The sequence below is a fragment of the Trachemys scripta genome, chromosome 7 (genome assembly GCF_013100865.1).
Source record: "Trachemys scripta elegans isolate TJP31775 chromosome 7, CAS_Tse_1.0, whole genome shotgun sequence".
NCBI classification, from domain to species: Eukaryota; Metazoa; Chordata; order Testudines; family Emydidae; genus Trachemys; species Trachemys scripta.
Window position 1 is genome coordinate 29,875,286 of NC_048304.1, and position 23,618 is coordinate 29,898,903.

Sequence of the window (23,618 nt, forward strand, 5' to 3'; positions counted from 1 at the left end):
GGGGCTGCAGGTCAGGATTGAGGAGCATTAGCAGAGTTCATGGGGGTGGAGCCCAGGGCTGGGACCGCAGGGGGCTGTGGGTGGGGATTGAGGGGCACTGGCAGAGTGGCAATCACAGCAATTAATTAACAATTCCACCCTGCTCCTCCAGTCACACAAAGAAGATGATGTGAATTGCTGCTATTATGGTTTATTAATCATTTCCATTTCTCCTGGCACAGGGCAGCTGCTGTTCCCAGCCTCTGGACCCAGCGCCCACCCTTCGGTCAGGCAAAGCCTGAGGCATCTCAGAAAGATCCAACTTCAGTTCTCAAAAGGGTGTTTTTAAAATTTCGGATGGATCTATTTCTTCATCACATTAGCCTGGGGAACTCATGGCCACTGGATCCCACTGCCGTTCACCCTGCTTCCAAATGTAGAAATGAGGGGACAGGGAATGTGCCAGGAAGGTGGCAAATTCAGGAACGATCAATGGGGAATGCTTAATGCTGGTGCCCCTTCATCCCAGGCTGATTGCTGGTAGCCAGGGGCTTGCCAGATTATTCCCATTTGGAGAAGAAATAGATGGTCCCAGTCCGCTATTTCTTTGGTGCCATCCTGTTCATTTTCTAAGCATACAGAGAAAGTTTTGTTCCTTGAGCACAGGAGGAACAAAGAGCTGGCAGTTGCCTTGGTCTGAAATCCCCGCACAAGTCTCCAGCCAGTCCTGTGCCCAAGAAGCCCTGTCTCTCACGTAGAGTCACTCTTGTGACTGCCTTGCTCACTATTTGGCTCTCCCATCCAGACGCTGCTGCAACCATTCAGCACCCCAGCCCCGGAACCGGCAATCAGGAAACCCCTGAGACTACACAATTTCGCTTCTGATCAACCTTGCCACGTCTGAGGCAGTGCTCCACTTCTCCAGCTCTCACTTCAAAGAGGAGATTAATTGCTCTTTCTTCCATTTAGTCTGAAAGGCGCTTAGCACACCTATCAGCTGTAGCCAGACCTATAAATCAAAGACCTCCTGGATGGCAGCTATTATCACCTTCCAGTTGTAAGGACACAACACCAAACAGGCTTGGGGAACTCCTCACTACAAGATCCCTCTGCTATTCACCCTGCCTCAAAATGCTAGAACAAGGGAGACCATAGCAGGGGTGCTAGAATAATGCATATAGTGGGGGAGCTGAGAGCCATTGAACCAAACTGTAATCCTGAATATCATGAAAACCACTTCAAACCAGGGGGTGCTGCCACACCCCCAGTTCCCGCATCTCTGGACCATGGCCCACTGGGCTGATCAGCACTGTCTGATCATTGCTTCGTGCTCCCCCACCAAGTGCTTCTTCTCTTATACTTAGCCCGGAAGCTCTTTGAGGCTGGGGCCATCTTTCCATGCTGGGTCTGTACAGCGCCTAGCACCACGGCTCTGGGAGGTGTAATACAAATAAAAAGTAATTGGTTGAGCTTACACCGAACTCAACAGCACATCTCCATCTGTCACACCATAACTTGAACTCTGCCTCTGAGCCATTCCCATCCTTCAGGGAAGGCCCTAGGAGCAGTGGCGAGCACCCGCTGGATCCTGGGGTATGGGGGACATGTGAAGGCCCTGACAGCCCTTCAGCACAGCCCCAGGGTACAAGCCTGACCATCCCAGAGCTCCCCAGAGCCCAGCACTTCCCCATCACACTCTTCAGACTACTTCTCCCACAGAGGTAACCTAGCTCTGCAGCCAAGCCGCTCCGGGGAGCTCAGCCCTACATCCAGCTCTAAGACAAGAGAACCTCCAGCCCTCCTCCTTTCAGGCAGGGCCCAGCAGCAACCATCTATCCTGCTGTCTAGCCACCTGGGCTCCAAACAACCCAACTGGGGCCAGCTCTACCCACCTACCATTGCAGCAACCTCAGCCAGCTCCTGGATCTCACCCAGGCTCCTTACCCCAGAGAGAAACAGCCCATCTGCTTTCCTCGCCAGTGCTGGGCTCTCCCCGGCTTCAGTCCAGCCCTCTGCACAGGTGTAGCAGGGCCAGGCTGGTTCGCCCTTAAAGGGGCAGGCCCTCCTGTTACACCCAGCTTCAAGCACCTCTGCTGTTGTCTGTGGATCAAACAGCTGGTTGCTGGCACCAGTTCAGGCTTCCCAGCAGAATACTCCCCCATCTCATCTCTGCCCACCCTCCCAACAGAGTGTGACACAGTGACACCCAGAGGGGAGGGGAAGGCCACACAGCCCCTGGCATGGGGGCAGATTGGGGGGGAGGGCTGCCATGGGGGAAGGGATGCGGGCCCGCCTGCCCCCTGCTGGCTGGGGGGGCAGATTGGGGGGGCCCTGCCATGGGGGAAGGAGGATTGCGGGCATGCAGAGCCCTGGCGTGAGGGGCAGATGGGGGGGGGTTGCCATGGGGGAAGGAGGATGTGCGCATGCAGAATCCTGGCGGGGAAGGGAATGGGGGAATGGGGTAATGCTGGGTCATTCCAAGCTCCTACCATGGGTGAAAATAGGGAACCCTGGAATGGGAGAATGCGGGGAGGGGAGGCAGACCCTAGCCATGAGGGAGGAGAATGGGAACCGTGGAATGGGGGGAGGGGAACCCACACAGGGCCCCTCCCATGGGGAGAAGGTGGGAATGGGGAGGAATGGGGGACACACAGAGCCCCTGGCAGGGGAGAGATTGGAGGAAGTTGCAGGGAACCCTTGAAATAGAGGGGGCTGGGCAGGTGGCACCCAGAGAGCAATGTGGGGAATGGAGGGATGCCAGGGGCCCTGGTGGGGACAGAGCACTCGGCCGACAGAAGCTATGAAGCGTGTGACCCACTAGTAACAATTCTCATTAGTAACGGAGACAGCAAGCGAAGTGGGAAGGCAGCACATTCCAAAGTGACCTACAGGAAACACTTCATATGCAGCCCACCCTTAGACTGGGGTACACGCTCCCACTAGACCCAGCTGCTCATCCCCCAGTCACATGATGTAAGAACAAGGGGCAGCCAGCAAACGGTGGCAAATTCAGAAGTGAGCAGTGTTACTCTGGGGAACTCCCCGCCACAAGACACAGTTGAGATGAAGAGCTAAGCAGGATTCCACAAGGGGACTGAACTTTTGTGTGGAGAAGGGAACTATCTAGAGTGAAACTAGTAGGAATTTAAAGACCCATCAAGAGCTTTGGGTTTGGTTTAACCCCACTCTGCTCCAAAGCTTAAGGCAACTGCTTACATAGGGGGTCCCTCACCCAGCACTGAGATGCAGCTGCTTCTGGGGTGGGGCACTAGGACTGTTTAATATACAGGGATCCCTTGCCTGGCGCTGAGATGCAGACACCTCTGGGGTGGGGCACAGGGACTGTTTATACAGGGAACCCTTGCCAGGCACTGAGATGCAGCTGTCTCTGGGGTGGGGCATGTGGGTTGTTTACACAAGGATCCCTCATCTGGCACTCACATGAGACTGTGCAGCACTATTGTCCTCCCAACATTACCGTATGTTTTGGAACTATGAAGGATGGTGAAAGTGCATGTCAGGAAGTGCATGTCATTGGTTTGAGAAGACTGTTGGGAACTGATTGGCGAGATCGTGTAACCAACGTGGAAGTGCTCTGCCACACAGTCAGCACAGTGGGGACTCAGTAATTGGGCAGAGTTGGCTATGGTGGTTTGGCAGAAGCACAAGGTACGTCTTGGACTGGATTCCAGCTGTAGGAACGAGAAGGAGTGGAGGACAAGGAATGACCAGCTGCAGGATGATAGAAAAGGATGCTGCCATCATGAAGACAACTTACAATGGAGTCAAACATCTTGGTCTGGACAGACGGCTGTGGGGAAATGCGTTGTGCCAGTAGGCACAGGAGACTCTACGGGGATGTCTACACTACAGTTCGACACCGTGACTGGCCCGGCCAGCTGACTCAGGCTCGCAGGGCTCAGGCTAAGAGGCTGTTTAATTGCACTGTAGACATTCAGGCTCGGGCTACAGCCTGGACCCTAGGACCCTGTGAAGTGGGAGCGTCCCGGCTAATGCCTGAGCCCAAATATCTACACTGCAACTAAAGAGCCCTTTAGCCCAAACCTGAGTTGGCTGGCACAGGCTAGCTGGGGATTTTAATTGCAGTGTAGACTTACCCTCAGTCTAAGTAAGACTCAGCCACTTCTGGGGTGGAGCACAAGGGGCTGTTTATACAAGGACCTGGCACTGAGATGTGACCACCTCTGGGTGTGTGGCAGCTGTTTATAGAAGAAATTTTGTAGGAAATTTTCCCTAGAGGGCAGTTATTCTATCGCTCCCCATTAGGGGGTGCCTTGCACCTTCCCCTAACAAAGCTGATGCTAGCTGCTGTTGGAGATGGGATGCCAGGCTAGATGGGTCCCCTGAATCACATTCCACTGACACCCCCCCCCATACACACACACAAGGGAAACAATATCTATTGACCAGGTGGGGAAACTGAGGCAAAGAAAGGTTACAGGATTTGTCCAACATTGTTGGAGAGCTGAGAAGACAGCACAGGAGTCCTTACTCCCAGCTCCCCCTGCTCTAATTACTAGAACCCACTCTCCTCCCAGAGGTAGGATAGAACCCAGGCGGCCTTAATCCCAGTCCTACCAGCTTGCTGTCTGTGATGGATTTCCAACTATGCTGTGGAAAGATGGATTGCTCTGATAGGGCAGGGGGCTCCAGCTGAAAGGTGCTAGAGAAATCTTAGCTTCATGGAGGGAGCCAGGTCCATTGTCCCGCCATGAATAAATGCCCATCAAATAGCATTATCTCCCAAAGACAGGCAGCTGCCCCGCACAATGCCAACAACAAAGCTGCCTGGCTGCTGTAGCTGAGGTGGGGCCATCTATGGGAGCATGGAGCAGACACAGGTTAATGCTGCCCCGCAATCACACAATGTACATGCCTATCATGTGTCCAGTGCAGGAAGTGGAGGAGGGGCAGATACCAAGCTATATGGGGCTTTTGGGCTGATCTGGATGAGGGGCATAGTGGGCTGAGCTGCAGATGCCTCTGGGGTATGGCCTGAGAGCTGTTTATCCATCTCAGTGCCTCTTCTGGCACTGAGATGTAGCCACTCTGAGGTGGAGCCAGGGGTGTGTGTGATTATACAGGGACCTCTTATTATTTTGGGGAAGTTCTATGGCTTGTGTTACACAGGAGGTCAGACTTCGTGGAATCTATAAATCCCTCACCCAGTGCTCAGATGCAGCTGCCTCTGGGGTGGGGCAGGGGGGGTTGTTTATACGAGGTCCCTCACCTGGTGCTCCACCTCTGGGGTGGAGTGTGGGGGCTGTTTATAAAATTACAGCTGTTGCAGGAAGAGGTGGCAGGAGATGGCTGCCAGCACTCCATAATTCAGCAGCCTATCTCAAAGTGCTTTACAGCTGCAATTAAGTCTCACAGCCCCCTAGGGAGGCTGGGAATGGCTGAGAGGGTCCCCCCAGCAGGACACAGAGGTTAAGTGACTAGCCCAAGGTGACCTGGTAGAGCTGGAATTAAAATGAATTAGTGCCAGCGTGCCACATCCCCTGCCTCTAGCCAGGCCCCCCTGCAGAGAGAACAGGAGGGGGGAGGCCTTTGGAGGAGCAGCAGATTCTGGTGGCTAGAACTTTGAAGTGGGAGCCAGGACTCCTGGGTTCTGCACCTGGCTCTGGTGGCTAAAACTTTGAAGTGGGAGCCAGGACTCCTGGGTTCTGTACCTGGCTCTGGGTGGTAAGTGGGGTCTAGTGTTTTAGAGGAGTTAGAACCTAGGTTCTTTCCCCAGATTTGGGAGGGGAGTCAAGTCTACTGGCTTGGGGGAGCTGGGACGCAGGACGCCTGGGTTCTATCCTCATCTCGAGGGCAGTGGGGTCTAGTGCTCAGAGGCCTGGGAGCCAGGACTCCTGAGTTCTAGCCTAGCTCTGGGAGGGGAGTGGTATCCAATGGTTAGAGCAGAATGTACTTGAATGGCACAAAGGGGCTTTTATATAATGGGGAAGTCCACTGTGCGTGAATGGCATGTCTTCTCCCTGGGCCCTCCTCTCGTCCCTTATCAGTGGTTCCCTGACAAGGCTATTTAGCCTCTTCCCCTCTTGACAAATTGGTTCCGAGCCAGATTTATTTATTTTATGCAGGCCCAACAGTCCTTAGATTGCTGTTTGGGCCTTTTAACGCAGTGATTAATTGGGAAAGGTTGGAGTTTTTTATGTTCATTAAAGGTTACAGGATAAATATGCAAATATCTCAATTTAAAGAGCTAAGCGCGTCGTAAAAGCAGCCTGCACACTGGCCCCAGCGTGGCTATAAATCTAGCTACATATTAGCAAAATAAATATAAACTAGGTCTCCTATTAAAGAAGCCTTGAAAGGTGGGCTGTTTGAGCACTGACAGCAGGATTCAAAAGCTCTTTACAGGGTAAATCCGCTGCCATCTAGCTCAGTTTTTATCTGCACCTGTCGCTATACTATGGGAACCTTGCAACCACAAATGGATTTATTTGTACTGCAGTAATGGGTAATTGAGCTGGGGGGACCCACTGTGCTGGATCAGGGCCCCAGTTGTTTTGGGTGCTGCACATATTCCCGCTTGAGACCGGGGAGACCCTGCTGCGCCCGGTGCTGCACAGACACACAAGAAAAGACAGTCCCTATCTCAAAGACCTCAAAGTCTAAACAGACAAAAGGCTGGAGGGGAAACTGAGGCAGAGAAAAGAGACGAGACTTACCCCAGCTTAGAGGCAGAACAAGGAATTAGAACCCAGGAGTCCTGACTCCCACTCCAGTGGCCTCACCTCAAAACCATACCTCTTGATATAACCTCACAATGCCCACTGAGATGAAAGGAAATGTGATCCCCATTTTACAGATGAGGAAACCGAGGCACAGAGCAAGGAAGGTCATGCACGGAGCCAGGAATTGACCCCAGATCTCCAAGGTCCCAGCTAGGTGCTGTAACCCTAGCCTGAAAGTTGGCTTAGCAAACAGCCTGGAGTTTCTTGGGAGTCTCAGGTCTGGCCAGCCTGCCAGGTCTTTGCAATGGTAACTGCTCTGAAGTTATAAACTGGGCTGTGAGGGATAATTATAGTGATCGGAGGAAACAATTACAATTGTTACAGTAGGAGACAGCAGGTGGCACTATTTCTGGCAACATCTCAAGTTGTGTCAGTGAGACAGAAGCAGGAGGTCTTCTAATGGATAGCACAGGAGCAGTGGAGACTGAAGTATGATCCAAACTTGGGACAACCAGCAGAAAATCTTCCCAGCTTCCGCTCCTATCGCTTCTAGCTCTAAAAACAGACTCTTGGCAGCATCTCCTCCTTGCCAGAGGGCAAAATGGCCTTTAATGTGGATAAATACAAGGTTTCCGGTGTCAGATCTCGGGCGATCAAGAATACAAGAGGTGACATCGGCTAAGCCCAGCCAAAAGCAACATGCGCAGCTTCAAGGTTCTGCGGCAGTTTGCAACAAACAAGAGGTTTGTAGAGAACAGAGAGCCCTGTTGGGACAGTGCGAGTCAAAGGAAGAGCTGTAGTGGATGATGTGTCGTTTCAGCAAAGGACCTTGAGATTCGGCAAAGGTTTTAATATAGCGTTGCATGTTCGTGTGATAAATATTTTATACTGCACCCGCTGGAGTGACAGCGAGGCCTGTGGTAAGAGAAATCAGACAGGCTGCCAGCAAGTCACACAAATCAAAAGTGCTCCGACATCCTCATTGCTTGTTATGAGGAGTATTACGGTAGATTCTACAGACCCCAACCAAGGGTGGGGCCCCTGCTGTGCGGGGTGCTGCACAGGCAGTGAAAGACTACGCCAAGGACCTTCCAAAGGGGGGGAGGGGAAACCAAGGCACAGAGAAGGGAAGGGACTTGCCCAGGGTCACCCAGCAGGTCAATAGCAGAGCTAGGACCAGAGCCCAGGAGGTTCTAATTGCCAGTGTACTCCTTGTTCTAACCACTGACGCCTACTCTCTCCCTGGCACTAGGAATAGACCCTAGATGTCCTGACTCCCAGTCCGCCCCACTCTGACCACTACATCCACATTTCCATCCCAGACCGGAGGATAGAACCCAGGAGTCCTGGCTCCCAGCCCCACCCTCACCTGCTTTAACAAGCAAAGTACATTGCCTCTGTGATGCAGCAAGGAACTGAACACAAACCACACGTTTAGAAAGAATCGTTCTAGGGGAAGGTCATAAATATACTTGCTTTTTGTGTATTTTTATGGCGTATTGATCTCAAGGGAGAGTAATTTGTCTGGCGTGTGCCAAAGCATGCAAGCAATTATACAGCTCAGACTCCTCAGCCAGCTCCCTGGAGCTGAGGTGATAGCGAGGGATCTCAGTGGAAATGCCAGCGTCTGTAGCGAGCTCCGGGCACTGACACACATGGGGATCATATGCAGAGTTTATTAAATGTGCATGCAGTGTATATTTAACAGGCATGCAACATATTATATTTGTATGCCACATATTACACTTGCACAGACAACATTAAACAGGCACTCTGCATATTACATATGCATGTAATATAGATTATATTTGCATGCAGTAAATATATATAATATACTATATGCAGTATATTAAATAAGCACAAAGTATATTACATCTGCATGCAGAAAATTACCTGTGCCTACAGTAAACTACTGGTGCATGTAGCATATGCATATTTGCATGCAGTAAATACCTAACTGTGTGAGGTATACTACATAAACCTGCAGCATATATATGGGCGTGAAGAACTACACATGCATGTACTGGGTTTGCATGCAGCATGTTACATATGCATGCACTATATTTAACAGGCACTCAAAATACGTACACAATGTATATATCTGTATGCAATATATTGCATATGCACACAGGATATTAACTATCCAAACAGTACATTATATTTTGATGCACTATATCACTGGTTCTCAACCTTTTGTACTGGGGGACCCCTTTCACACAGCAAGCCTCTGAGTGTGACCCCCTCCCCTTATAAATGAAAAACACTTTTTTATATTTAACACTATTATAAATGCTGGAGGCGAAGTGGGGTTTAGGGTGGAGGCTGACAGCTCGCGACCCCCCATGGAATAACCTCACGACCCCCTGAGGGGTCCTGACCCCCAGTTTGAGAACCCCTGCACGATATTAAATAAGCACATAGTATATTAGATCTGCATGCTGCATATATATGAGCATGCAGTATATTACAGTACAAACACAGTATACGTGTGTGTGTGTGTAGGTATGCAATCTATTACATTAGCACATAGTATATTACATATGCATACTGTATATTATATTTGCATGCAGTATATATATATATATACTGGCATGTGATAAATGACCTTTGCAGGCAGCATATTAGATTTGGAAGCTACATATATATGCATGCAGTATATTGCAATATGCACACAGTACACCTAGAATGGCATGCCGTCGATTACATTTACACTGTAGCAGCCCCATTGATTTTCAGTGGCACCAGATCTGTTTGCTTCTGGATTTCCTGCCACTTCAAATTAGATTCCCCCCAAGAAATGAGGCAAAATTATCTCTGCCAACGCTGCAGCGCCCCACCCAGGTGCAAGGTGGCCGGCAGTTTTGGATGGCTGGGTCGGATAATGAACACAGTACATTCTGTGTGTCTGGCCCTGACCTCAGAACATAGCAGTTAAGCCTGAGCAACCTTTGCTGTTAAGGAGAGACCGATTCGTTTGCACCAGCGCTGGAGAATTAAGAAGAGCAGATGGAAACTTTCCAAGGGCACAGTTGGGAAAGGAGAGCCCGTGCGCCCGCAAAACCTGCGTGCGCCCGCAAAACCAAACGCACACAACACCTACCAGCTGCCCAATTCTCTCCAGCAGGGGGCAGACACACCAACCCCAGCCTGATTCTCTCCAGAAGGGGGCAGCGGCCCCACCCCACCCCCAGTACTATCTAAGAACGTGGGAACTGTTGTGCAGAATCAGACCAATGAGTCCATCTAACCTGATATCTGACCCCCTCTTAACCTGATCCCTGCTGGGTTGGATCAGATCTAGGGGGCCATCCAGTCCGGTATCCCTCCCCCCACCCCCAGATCAGACCAATGTGCCCATCTAGCCCGGTCTTGGGTCTTTGACAAAGGCTGTCCCCAGAAGTTTCAGAAGGGTCAGAAAACCTCAGAACCTGTTGATACCAGGACCCTGACTCTGTTGGCAGCCAGCAAGGACTAGGCCTCAGACCTGAAGAGAACTGCTTTGACTTTCAAACCCTGCTGCCATCTAACCAAGTCCCTTCCTGGCCCCAGTTCCTGTCGTGTGCCAGCACCTTGCCATCGGGCAATGCACCAACCCTCACAATACCCTTGTGTGGTGGGGAAGCACCATTATCCTCAGTGTACAGAGGGGGAAACAGACACAGAGACTAAGTGACTTGCCTGAGGTCTGTGGCAGAACAGGGAAGAGAGCCTAAGGGTCCTGGCTCACAGGTCCTCTGCTCTAATCCACCCTCCCATCTCCTTCCCAGAGCCAGCTGACTCCCTCCAGAGCAATTCCTGCTCTAATCACTAGAGATCACTCCCTTCCCACAGTTGGAAATAGAATCTCAGAGTCCTGACCCCCACAGCCTTCTGCTCTAACCACTAGACCTCACTTCCCTGACAGAGCCAGCAATAGAACCCAGGAGCCCTCACCCATGAGTGGGGTCTAGGGGGTTAGAGTAGGGGGGCTGGGAGCCAGGACTCCTGGGTTCTCTCCCCAGCTCTGGGACAGTTTGGTGATTAGAGGAGGTGACAGGGTCCATGTAAAAAAATCACCAAGAAGCTCCCCCAGCCACCCAAGACAGAGATAACCTTCCTGCTCCCCCTCCCCCCACCTCTTTCGCGGACAATCGAAGCAAAGTAAAAAGCGAGGCAGGCTCTCCAGCCCCATAGATCAGCCTGGATTCTCAGACGGGGGCTGCCTCCCCCCCCCCCAATTCAGGAAGAAAACCAGACTGAAAAATAAAAGCAAGAAGGGGGTGGGAGAGTTTCTCTAACTGCAAGCAGCAGTGCCCACCACTGCACAATGGAGAGCCGGACGCACGCGAGGGCGGAGGAAGAGAGAGCCGATTTCAAGAGCATTACATGGCTATTTTTAGGCACGGCTCTACCGGCCTGTAATCCACGGTGGGGTGGGTGGGGGAGCAGGAGCAGCAATGGGGCATGATTGTGGTTCTCTCATTATTATCTACAGCTAGAAACCCTCCCCCGCCCCGGCCCAAGGGCTAGGAGAGAAGTGGCTTGGACACAGCATTCACATTTATTATCATGGTGTGTATTGCAGTGACATGTAGATTCCAGGCGCTGCACAGACCCTGATCAAGACTGGGGCCCACAGTAGTGCAAACACCCAATGAGAGACAGTCTCTGTCCCAGTGAGCTTACAACCGAAATAGTTTCCCTGCCCACCCGTTGTCTAAGTCACAGAGAGACAAATAGACTTCCCCAAGGGCAATGGTAGAGCCAGGAATAGAACCCAGATTTCTGGCTCCCAGTCCGCCTCTGCTCCAATCCAGTAGACCCCACTCCCCTTCCAGAGTTAGGAACTGACCCCGCAGTCCACTCTCTTAGCAGTTAAGAGCCCACTGCCTGACAACCATCTCATTTAAGCTGATTTGCTCCCAGTGTATACAATAGGGTTGCCATCTTTCTAGTTGCACAAAATAAACACCCTTGCCCCGCCACTTCTCTGAGGCCCCGCCCCCACTCACTCCATTCCCCCTCCCTCTGTCACTTGCTCTCCCCCTTCCTCTGTCACTCGCTCCCTCTCCCCCACCCTCACTCACTTGCTCATTTTTACCAGGCTGGGCTGGGAGCTGAGGTGCAGGAGGGGGTGAGGGCTCCGGCTGGGAGTGCGGTTCCCGGCCAATGGGAGCTGCGGAGCCGGTGCTCAGGGCGGGGACAGTGCACACAGCCCCTGTGGCTGCCCCTATGCCTAAGAGCCGGAAGGACATGCCGGCGGCTTCCCGGAAGCCGCGCAGAGCCGGGTAGGGAGCCTTCCAGCCACACGCCAACCAGACTTTTAACGGCCCGGTCAGTGGTGCTGACTGGAGCTGCCAGGGTCTCTTTTCGACGGGGTGTTCCAGTCGAAAACCGGACCTCTGGTTACCCTAGTATACAACAGTGCAACAGCACCTGAGCTGAGCCAAGTTACATTGACAGCCACCAAACAATGCCACAAATGCTGCAAATTCGAGCAGTTAGTGGGAGTGGTCTCTCGGACCCAGGACTCCTGGGTTCTATCGCAGCTCTGGGAGGGAAAGAGGATCTAGTGGTTAGAATGGGGGACTGCAAGTCAGGACTCCTGGCTCCTATATCCTCTCCAACCCTTTATCCTTCCATGCTTCCATTTCTCTGAGAGTCAAATACTTCACGGCAACACTGTGCAGGGAGGAGGTGGCTTGGCTAGGGGTGTGTGGGAAAGGGAATTCATGCAGCACTTCAATCAAGACTGCAGAGCTAAAACCTCATCCCAGCCCTGAAGTGTTAACAACTCCCCCTTGTAGCTGCTGGAGCCACCCAGGCTAAGCGATTTATATTCAGCCCAGCTCCCTGGGTTGGAAAGTCAAAGGGATTCTGCTTCCCAAGTCCAGCACAGGAACGTTCACTGCGCGGACGCCTCCGGCCTCCTCCTTGCCATGCCAGCGCCCTCAGCCATGGGGCCGTGGCCAGACACCCCTCAGCTTTAAATGAAAGACACCACCCCTCAATCCTTCCTCGTTGCTTTCCAAGTTGTGACCAGGAGCATCATCTTCAGGGGAGAGGCGCTGGAGGGAGTGGGGTGAGAGCGTTGGCTGTGAGGGCGCTGTAGGGAGCAGACGCTGTGGGGGAGCTCCTGCTTCCTCCAGTCCCGGCCTGTCCCAGCAGGGGGCGCTTTATGGAGCAGGGCAGGAGCACTGGCTGTGGGGGAGCGTCTAACTAATCCAATCCCAGCCTCTTCCAGCAGGAGGCACTCTAGGGCACCAGCTCAAACTAAGATCAACTCGGCAAACAGTGGAGGAGATATCGTGGTTCGGAAACTGCCCTGACCATGATCTGCATGCCCTGCATGTACCTATCTCCGGGAGACCCCTGAGGCCAGACATCCTGGGGAGAGAAATCCCCAGAGCCCCCCAGGCAGGCAGGCACACACCGGCCCCTCGGTAGCGAAGTGGGCTGGAAGCTGTCAGCAGAACACACGGCCTGGCTGGAGCTTCCCTAGGAGCAGAGACGGCTGCTTGGGGAACTGTGAAGCCAGAGGCTGCGTCCCACTAATTAGAGCTAATTTTTGTAATTGGCGGCATATGTCCAATGCTGACGAGGATTTATGGCATTGTTAATGCCCCTGGAAACACACAGCGCCCCCTCCCCCGCTTCCCATTCCTAATCTCCCAATTGCCAGCTAATTGATAACAACTTCACATTCATTATAGTGCCTGGCTTTGCCAAGAGACTCTCTCTCTAGACATGGTTGTGGCCCGTGCGTTGTTTATAAAGGATCCCTCACCCAGAGCTGAGATGCAGCTGCCTCTGGGGTGGGACACAGGGGTTGTTTATACAGGATCCCTTGCCCAGGAGTGAGATGAGCTGTCGTTATCCCTTTGTTACAAAAGCAGATGCTGAGGCTCAGGATGGGGCAATGACTTGCACACGCTCATTGGCAGTGCAGGGAGTAGAACCCAGTCGCCCCAGAGCAGGCACAGTGTTCTAGCCACTCCTGCACAACTGCAATCCAGCCCTGCCGCCCTCTTCATGTCTATGAGACTATAATAGGGTGCTTGGCCCTTTAAGGGCCAGGGGGCTTGGGCCAGTCAGAATCAGACCCAGCTAAGAAGTCTCAGAGTTTTTCAGCCCTCAGATCCCTCTTATGGCTCTTTCTCTGTGATGTTTCAATGGGTACACCCCAGAGCTGGACGCAGCATCCCAATCACTGGTGCCGTGAGGTCACCTCCCTGCTCCTATTCAATGCCGCCTGCTGAGCCACCCCAGGATTGCATTCAATCTCGGCCCCCCGTTCACACTGGGAGCTCACGGTCACTTGGTTTTCACCAGGATCTGATGCCTTTCCAGAGTCCCTGAGTCCCAGGGCACAGCTCCCCCTCCCCATCTCGTAGGTCCAGCTGACATTTCTTGTCCCTGTACACACGACCTTGCCTCTTGCTGTAGGAAAATGCACCTTCTTCGAATGAGCCCAGCTTCCCAAGCGACCCCGAGTTGGAAAACGGTTTGGAAGGGGTATTCCTGTGCGGCCTAGATCCATAGATTGTAAGGCACGAAGACACCTCAGAGCATCCAGTCTGACCTTCTGTCTGTTACAGGCCATTCCATTTCCCCCAGCTCGCCCTGGATTAAGTCCAGTATCTGGTGTGTGTCTAAAACATGCCATCTAGTGCTGGGGCCTGGCAGAGACAGGCTGCTGCACTAGCTGGATGTTTGTCCTGAGCCACTCTGAGCTACATTTGCCACCGCTCAGGAAGCCACAAATTGTCCTGGCCTCATTTGCACCCATTTCGCAGGACGCACAAAGGATGGTGCAGCAGTTCAGGTGCTAACACGGGCCACTTGGGTTCCATCACAAACCCCAGACCAGACACGGGGGCCTAGATTCATAGAGGTTCTTCTGGGTTGCAGTGTCTAAGCCTGAGTGCTCCCATGGGGCCTGCTGCCGAGTGGAATTCTTGGCTCCAAGTCAGGTGCCCCACGCCTTGCGTGTAAGGAAAGGATGCTCAGAAGCCAGGAGTGAAATGCAGAGGAAAGGGGCAGGGCTCAGGGTCTAGCACCTCACTCATCTGTGAGCCCTCTCCTGGAGTTAGGTGCCTAAGACAGGGCGGCCCTTTCTCATGGAGAACCAGAGAGCCCTGCCCTCAGATGGCCAAGAGCTTGGCACTCAGCAGGGCTGTGGAAAGATGTGTTCAAGTCCCTGCTTGGGCTTAGGCAGAATGGGGATTCAAACCTGCATCTCCCAAAACCCAGGTACGTGCTAAGCCCACTGGGCTGTTACCTATTCTGGGCCGGCCTTACACACATGCTGTCTTTTGCACAAGGCCTAATCCTGAGCATGCTCAGAGCACACCTACAGGATCGGGGCCGCTGGCAAGCTAGCGGGGGAACACACAGTGTGAGAATCCTGCTTCAGGGCCGCTGGGGTTTTGGCTGGTGCGAGGCTCTGAACTGCCTGTAAGCTGTGGTGTGGCATCAGGAGTCGATGGTTTTGTGCATGCTGATTGGCAGGGAATTAGGCAGCAGCTGAGCAGGGAGCTGGGAATTCTCAGTGGCGCCAAGATGTTGGACTTAGGCACCTACATCCTTTTGTGGGTCTAGCCCCTAAGGAGCTTTGCGAAGCTGGCCCTTGGCTGCTCTGTGCCTCAGTTTCCCCATCTGCACAATGATGATAATAGCCCTGCCCCACCTCCCCCCGGGGGTTGTGAGGATAATGCATTAGAGAAGCGCCAGGGGCTATGCGGGGGGCCAAGATAAGTATCTGAGATAGAAGCACACATCTGATTTGCCGAGCACGCCTGGCCGAGATCACGGCAATATGACATCTCATCCTGGTGCGTGACCTCCAGGCCTTCATCTGCGCAGACAATGCCTCCATGTGGTGGGGGCTGCTGGTAGCAAGGCACCCGCTAGCCAGCAGGGTCACAAAGGATCCCACTCTGGCTGCAGTCTGGGCTGTCTCTCACCCGCTCATGTGGCAAGGCCTTGTAATGGGGGCCAGACGTCACTCTGCTAGGAGTGCTGATGAACTGAACAAGGTGACAATGTGCTTGGGGTTTCAATAACTGTGCAGCCGTTCTTTGCTCTCGGGGCTCAATGGTGGGGTCTATCGATGGCATTTACATGGCCCCATCACTACACAGCCTGAGCGCCTCATGAGTAGTAATGTATTATCTCCAAGACTCCCCGGGTAGGCAGGGCAGAGCAGAGATCACTGTTGCACAATGGGTAAAACGAGGCACCCAGAGGCTAAGTGACTTGCCCGTTTGTGGTGGAGCAGGAAGTGAACCCTGGTGTCTCAAGTCCTCAGCTAGTGTCCTAACCACTGGACCATCCTTCCTCCAGTCTGTAATTATTTATCATTCATTATTTATTTCATTATTTATGCATGGGTTTTGAGCAATTATATGTGCGATTTTGGTCAGGGGGGGTCTGTACAGTGCCTAGCACATGGGAGGGGGGATCTCAGTTGGGCCTTTGGATTGCTACCATTATAGAAATAGGCTTGAAAGGATGAGATTTTTAATCCGTAAATGTCGGCAAACATCGGTTTCACCACACACACAAACCGATGCAAAAATACTTCCAAACACAACAGTCAAAATGTACAGATGCAGGGCCAGCCCGCAACATTTTGGCACCTGAGGCCAAAACTCCGAAAGGTCTCAATTCTGCCTTCTTCCTGTTCTACTCCTCTCATGGTACTGCTCTGCTACCTACCGCAATAAAGGAGAACTGACAACTTAAAATGCCTTGGTCAAAAATTTTAAGCAACACAACTTTCAAACGCCTGAACTGCAAATGTAACTTTTCTTGTCTGCATAGTAAACACTGGCATTTTTATCTGTTCAAATAATCAAAGTGGTGCTTTCCGTGCCTTCTTGGTTGCAAAGATCTGAACGGCTTCCTGAAGGTCCACAGTCTGGACTAGCTCATGCTCTACTGAGATGGTTGCAAGGCCGACCAGCCTCTCCTGTGTCATTGTGGAGCGTAGATGTGTTTTTATTAACTTCAGCTTGGAGAAGCTGCGTTCTCCACTGGCAACTGTTACAGGAAGTGTTAGAAATATGCGCAGAGCAACAAAAGCATTTGGAAAGAGGGTGGTCATCTTATTTGTGCACATATATTCCAGAACAGCCTTTAGCGTTGATCCTGCTGAAATGTATCTTGAAAGGGCTTTCAGTTCATCACCTAAATCACTCGCATCAATATCGTGCATGTCATCATGTGTCAACACTGTCTAGTGCCCTGCATTGCTGGTGTAGGTCTTCTTCGGGTAAAGTGAGGAGTTTTGGAATATCATACAACATCCCAAATATACTGCTGTGTTCCTTGAGCTGCATGAAACATTCTTGAACTGACTGCATTGCACAATCTAGCACCCGGTTAAAGAATTCAACTTTGAATTGTTGTTTGGGGTCGCTTATGGGATTATCCCGTGCCTTGTAATCAAAATGTCTTCTTCTTCGGTGACTCTTGTATTCTTGAATGGGTGGGAAAATAGCTTCAGTGTGAAGTTCCTCTGCCAACTTCTGTGCACTCTTCAGAACGTTTTGAAATCCCTCATCTGACCGGTAAGACTGTAGGTATGACTTTGCTTTGTCCATTTGTGCAGTTGTTCCATTGCTCCAGATATATCAAGGTCTACACCTTGGTGTCTCCTGCTTACAACATTTATTTCAAACAGTATGTCATGCCACAACACTAAGACACACAGAAATTTGAAGTTTGAAATGGTGATTCCATTTCCCTCTGCCACTGTTCTCCCACGAACAGTTCCTGTCATAACATTATCCTCCATAATGGCAAGTATGGCATCATTTATCTTCCCAATTTGGTGTTTGATAGGCTTTATCGCCTCCACTCGACTTTCCCATCATGTGGCACTCAGTGGTTTCAGTGTCAGAGAGGATGTTCCCAGATGTTGCTTCAAAATTTGCCATCGAAGAGTTGATGCAGAGAAAAATACATAGATGCTTTTCATTACATTAAAAAATTCAGCAGCCTCACTAGAAGCTGATGCTGCATCACTGACCACCAAGCTCAATGAATGAGAACTGCATGGGACAAAAAAAGCTCGAGGGTTTAACTCTCGGATCCGTGTCTGCACTCCTCTGTTCTTTCCTCTCATGTTGGTACCATTATCGTAGCCCTGGCCTCTCGTGTCAGCTATTGCAATTCCTGTATCTTCCAGCTTTTTAAGAAGCACATTTGTCATACCAGCTCCTGTAGTATCATCAATGTCAACAAATTCTAGAAAATGCTCTCTGTCAGTCACGACTGCAGGGACATTTTCACTAGGTTCCGTTGTTGTTACAAGATGCACCATTAAAGTCATTTGTTCCGTATGGCTGATGTCAGGTGTGCAGTCCAGAATAACACAGTAATATCTTGCTGACTTCAGATCTGCCACAATCTTGTTTGACTTTTGTTGCCAGTAACTGTATGATCTCATTTTGAATTGTTTTTCCAAGGTAGTGGTGTGTGTACATTTCTTGGGTGGTGACTCTTCTTAGATGCTCCTGGAGTTCAGCATCAAACTCCACCATCAGCTCCACAATTTTAAGGAAGTTTCCATTGTTTGGCACATACAGTTGATCTGAAGTGCCATGCAGTGCTAGGTTTGGGTAGCAAGCATTCTCACAATGGCAATGAGCCTTTTCAGAACATTTTGCCAGTAAAGAGACTCTGATGCAATCTTCTCTTGATGCTGATCATCTATGATGGCCTTTAACCTTAGACTCATCTCAAGCTCTTTCCACATATGGAATGCTCTCTGGTGATTTGCTGCCTTGTCATGGCATGCAAGATTTCAAGCCAGATTTTTCCAGTCCTTTGTTACTGTAGAACCCAATGTGACTGGAACATTAGACTGGAAGAGTTTGCAACAAAAACAGTATGCAGCATTCTGGGTTTTTGAGTACATAAGCCAAGGCCTCTCCACTTTGTCACCATTGGGGATTTCACACCAGTAATGTGTTGGATGGAAACTTCTATTTTCATTGTCTTCGGGGAACATGAAGTTTTTCACTTGCTGTGGCCCATGCAGTACAAGGAAGTCCCTTAGGCTACTGCTCAAGTGGGTCCACAGTCCTGGATCATCTAGACTTAAGGAACTAAACTCAGCAGCAGCTGTTTCTTGCGCCTCCACCACACTCTTCTCTGATCTACACTTTTCTTCAGGAATGTGCATGGTTACATCCATTTGAGATGGAGATATGGATGCTGCAGTAGCTGCCAGATAACCTGCACTCTGACTAACTGGAAGATCAGGCATCTCCTCACCATGCACATCCTCACTGGGGCCGGAAGGCTCACTGTGAACATTTGTGGCTATGTATCTCAGGAGAGCGCCTTCCTGCTTAGATAGAAAAGCTTCCTTTGTTTGCTTGCTTTTTCTGAATACTGCCCCAGAGGGGCGTTTTCTTCTTTTACTCATGACTGCTGTTCTGTGCCAGCTCTAGTGGCTCTCAACACTCCATTGAAGGGGACAAATAAGCAGGCTGGTAGCAGGGCCTGAGTGAGGGAAGATATCAGTATCTTAAGGGCCTTACTGGCTCCTACTACTTCAGTTGACTGCCTGTTCTCCTCAAGTGGGTTCAGGGAAGCAGCAGGAAACAGGAAGCTCCCTGAGAAGCTGGTGTTAATCAGTCCAGGCTCCTGGTGGTGCTAGAGAGATATATAAGAGGCTCCTCCTCTCTCTCCCTGCAGCTCCTGCTGCTTTCTGTTATTCCCTCTCACCTTTTCTCCTGCCTGCCTGTTACGTCTCTTGTGCCCTCCTTCCTCCAGCACAGCACTCCACCATCTCTGTGCCTCTAGAGCAGAGAGAATACATATGCACCAGCAGCAGACACAATTTTCTACACTCTGGGTCCTAGTGGCGCCTCCCCACAGTCTGGCACCTGAGGCGGCTGCCTCAGTTCGTCTCAGACGGGCAGTGTAAGAAAAATGTTGCTTGGAAACGTACTCAAGTTTGATTTAAGGAGATGTACTTTGTCTATGTGGACATGCGATGTTGACAATTTGTGTTTTAACTGCTAGGAAGCTTTGACTTTTTAAATCTCAGCGTCTCCTGTCATTCAATAATTATTGTCTCACTCCCCCACTCTGTGACCCTCCCCATAATTTCCTGCAACTGGGAACATTTCCATCAATAAAAATTGTAAAAAGCTTTAAAATAAACATCGCTGTTATCTGTCGCTATAAACAATGAAAAATTCAAATCAAATTTGGCCAAACCCTCTATATAAACAACAACAGTACGCCCGGTGAATCCCAATTTCAGCACATAGCATGACTCAGGCACCCAGCATTCTTGAGCCTCATGATATTTAGTTTTCTCCTTAAAGCACCAGCTCCTGGAGTCATGAACATGTGAGAAACTCAACTTTTTTTTTCTTTTCGGAAGTAGTTTTCTAACCCTCTCAGTGGGGGAGAAAACCTGGAAAAGATTAACCTTAAGGGCTCCAAAACCAGGAGGAAAACTAAAAAAACAAGAAGAATGTTCAAAAATCTCATTATTTCCTAAGCTAATTTCCTGATTTTAAAGAACCTTCTTGCTGGTTTTTTTAAGCAAAGCTCATAATGTTTAAGCCGAGGTGGTGATTTTTAAAGCCAGTGCGGTGATATTTCCGGGGATCTTGGATTTTTTTCTGCACCAACCTGATGATTTTCAAGATGATCTGACTTGTGAATTGGGAACACCCAAGCCTCAGAGCCTCTGACGTTGCTGGTGGCAGCTCTGCTGAAACACCAGCCAAGCTGGGAAGAAGGATTTACTTCTTCCCCTCCCAGGCGGAGTGCGGGGGTTCCCACTGCTCCTTTAAAGCACGGAGTCTAAAGCTGTGTGCGTGAAAACGTGCCCCGGCTTTGGGGAGGCGAATGCTGCGAGTTCAGCCCCATGACTTGGTCTGCATCTAACTGCAAACGCGACATCCACCTTTAACAACCTGCTGAGCTGCCTGCTCATACAACAGCAACCAAGATGTGGTCTCAGCTCTCCGGAGCATATCACACAAGGCTACGAGCCACGGTGCAGGACTATTCTAGTCTATAGGTTATATGCTGATGGAATTTGGCTTGCATTAGCACTGGGAGTCCCAGTCATGGGCCACGACCCATTGTGCCAGGTGCTGTACAAACACAGAACAGAAAGACGTCCCTGTGCCAAAGTAGAAGAGACAGGTTCTGGGGCATACCTGACTGGCTGGGCCCATTAGTCTGATCTGGGACGGCAGGATGGGAGGCTGAACTAGATGGGCCTATTGGTCTCAGATGGGGCAGCAAGCAGCGTTTGGATTCAGTGCACCCTCTTCCCCGCTCCATCCCATATGTCACACACAACATTCCCACACTCCTCCATCCTTTCATCCCCTCCTCCCAATGGCTAGTCCATGCCCCTAGGCTTGGCATGCCCCCTTGCCCCTCTGCATTTGCCAGGTGCCCCTGCACCACTTCAAATCGCTCCCCAACTACCAAGCCCCTCCACAGTCCACCTTTCTCGTCCAAGGCTTTGTGTCTACCTTATTTGCAAGGATCATCAGCTGTGCGGGGCAGGAGATAGGTCTTGGCCCTGACAGTGAGCTGCTGGGTACATAGGTTGTAGTATATAAAATATTCCTGCTGCCGACGTGAGAGAGGAGGGCCAGGATGACCACCCCAGAATCACAGCTTTCATTTAAAAAAAAAAAAAAAAAAAGTCAGCCTGGCTTATGATTCCAGAGAAAATCTTCAAAATGTGACAGGAGCGTAACCGATGCAGCAACACCAGCCTGAGTCTGCAGAGAGCCTGAGCCAATCGTTCTGAGAAGGGGGAGCTGCCCTGAGTGTCACTGATGCAGCCTGAGTCTGCAGAGAGCCTGAGAGGATTGCTCCAACAGGAGGGAACTGACCCGTAATTATCTCTGTTGGGTGTTACCTCTGAACCCTAATGATGCACACTTCAGTGTCTACCTATCAATCCCTGTGTGACTCCACTTGATATATCCCCATTTGATGATGGTTCTCCCGCTGGAGATCAATGAGTTAGCCAGTTTTTAGTCATTTCGCAGTTGTCAGATGATGCCATATACAGAGCTAATACTACCTCCCTGCTCCTACGCCATATCCCTCTGTTTAGACGGCTAAGAAGGTGACCCACCACCGCAGAGTGGGGAGTAAGAGGCGTCACTTACTCTGTGATCTCTTCTGTCACTGTGTGCTCCACTTGAAGCCGGGAATTCACCTCAATGAAGTAGTGTTTGCCATGTTTATCTACCAGGAACTCCACGGTGCCGGCATTTTCATATCCTACCTGCAAGGAGATAAGGGGTTCGTGAGGGTCTGAGCATTCTAACTGTGCCTCCCAGTGGCAAATATACACAGAGCGGTCGCGGTCTGGGTTAGCACAGGACTGGGAAACAGGGCCGCTGTGTTCTAGTCCTGACTCTGGTCTAGTGGTTAGAGCAGGGTGACTGGGACTCCGGGCTCCAGGAATCTATCCTTGATGCTGGAAGGGGAGTGAGGTCTAGTGGTTAGAGCAGGGGGTGGGGGCGCTGAAAGTAAGGACTCCTGGGTTTATTCCTGGCTCTGTGCAGGGACTGGGGTCGAGTGGACAGAGGAGGGCTGGGAGTCGGGACTCCTGGGTTCTGTTTCCCTTGCAGCTGCTTCTGGTGGGGGAAGGAGACTGCCTCTGGGGACGCAAGTGGCAAGGTCCCTCTCGGCCAAGTGGGATGAGGATCTCACCCCCAGGAGATGGGTGAGGGAGGGCATCCCAGGGACAAACAAGCAGACAGGTGAGTGGCTGTTGTGGCCTCATTCTGTCCCTGGTGGTTAGCATGTGACACCTTCTCAGGGTGGCTTGGCTGGCTGGATCTCAGCCCAATCCTGGTTGAGTGCAATCAGACATCGTTAGGATACAGCTCTTAATTAGATCCCAGCTCTCCCAACCAAAGCACTTGACTCCAGAAGATGCTGCGCAGCGAGATTTCAGATGCCGGGAGGTGACACTAATGTAGCTCGCGTGATTAGCCATAATGTAACATTCATACACCGCTGGCTGCCAGGTTTTCATCCCTGGGAACAGCTGAGCAGAGTTTGGGACAGGAGGAAAAGCTGGAACTACTCATATTAACTTGGCTGGGAATCAGGGCCTCCTCATCCAGCCTAGCCCCTGTGATGAAGAGCGGGAGGAGGGGCTCCTCCTTCGGGCTGGATGCTGCCCAGAGACACAGTCCCTACCCCAAAGAGCTTATTGTCCAAACAGGCAAAGGGTGGGCTGGAGATAGAGTTAGCAACTATCTAATCACACAAACGCAAACACCCTTGCCCCACCCCTTCCCTGAGGCCCCGCCCCTGCCCCACCCCTTCTCCAAAACCCTGCCCTGCTCATTCCATCCCCCCTCCCTCTGTTGCTCACTGTCCCCCACCCTCACTCACTTTCACTGGGCTGGGGGAGGGGGTGGGGTGCATGAGGGGATGCAGGGTGCAGGCTCTGGGAGGGAGTTTGGATGTGGGAGGGGGCTCAGGGCTGGGGCAGGGGGTTAGGGTGTGGGAAGAGGTTTGGGGTGCAGGAGGGGGTGCTGGGCTCTGGGAGGGGGCTCAGGACTGGGGCAGCAGGCTGGGGTGCAGGAGGGGGTGAGGGGTGGTGGCGCTTACCTCGGGCGGCTCCCAGTCGACAGCGCAGCATGGCTAAGCCAGGCTCCCTGACCCCGCACTGCTCCTGGAAGCAGCTGGCACGTCCCTATGGCTCCTGGGGTGGGGGAGGCCAGGTGGCTCCACGTGCTGCCCCCCGCAGCTCCCATTGGCTGCAGTTCTATTGGCCGCTGAGTTGGCGCTGGGGGTGGGGGCAGCATGCGGAGACCTGCTGGTTCCCCCTAGGGGCTGCAGGGACATGCTGGCCGCTTCCGGGAGCAGCGGGGAGCCTGCCTTAGCCCTGCTGTGCTGCCAGACTTTTAGCGGCCTAAAATCTCCCCGTTT

General features: G+C 51.5%; 1 protein-coding gene across 4 annotated transcripts in view; it reads right to left on the reverse strand.

Annotated features, from left to right (window-relative positions):
• PC (pyruvate carboxylase) overlaps positions 1–23,618 on the reverse strand; it is a 254,067-nt gene that overhangs the window by 101,026 nt on the left and 129,423 nt on the right. For all 4 annotated transcript variants that reach the window (XM_034776012.1, XM_034776013.1, XM_034776011.1 and 1 more), the window contains one exon: positions 21,836–21,954. In XM_034776012.1, the coding sequence (XP_034631903.1) occupies positions 21,836–21,954 (119 nt within the window). The remainder of the gene's footprint in view (positions 1–21,835; positions 21,955–23,618) is intronic.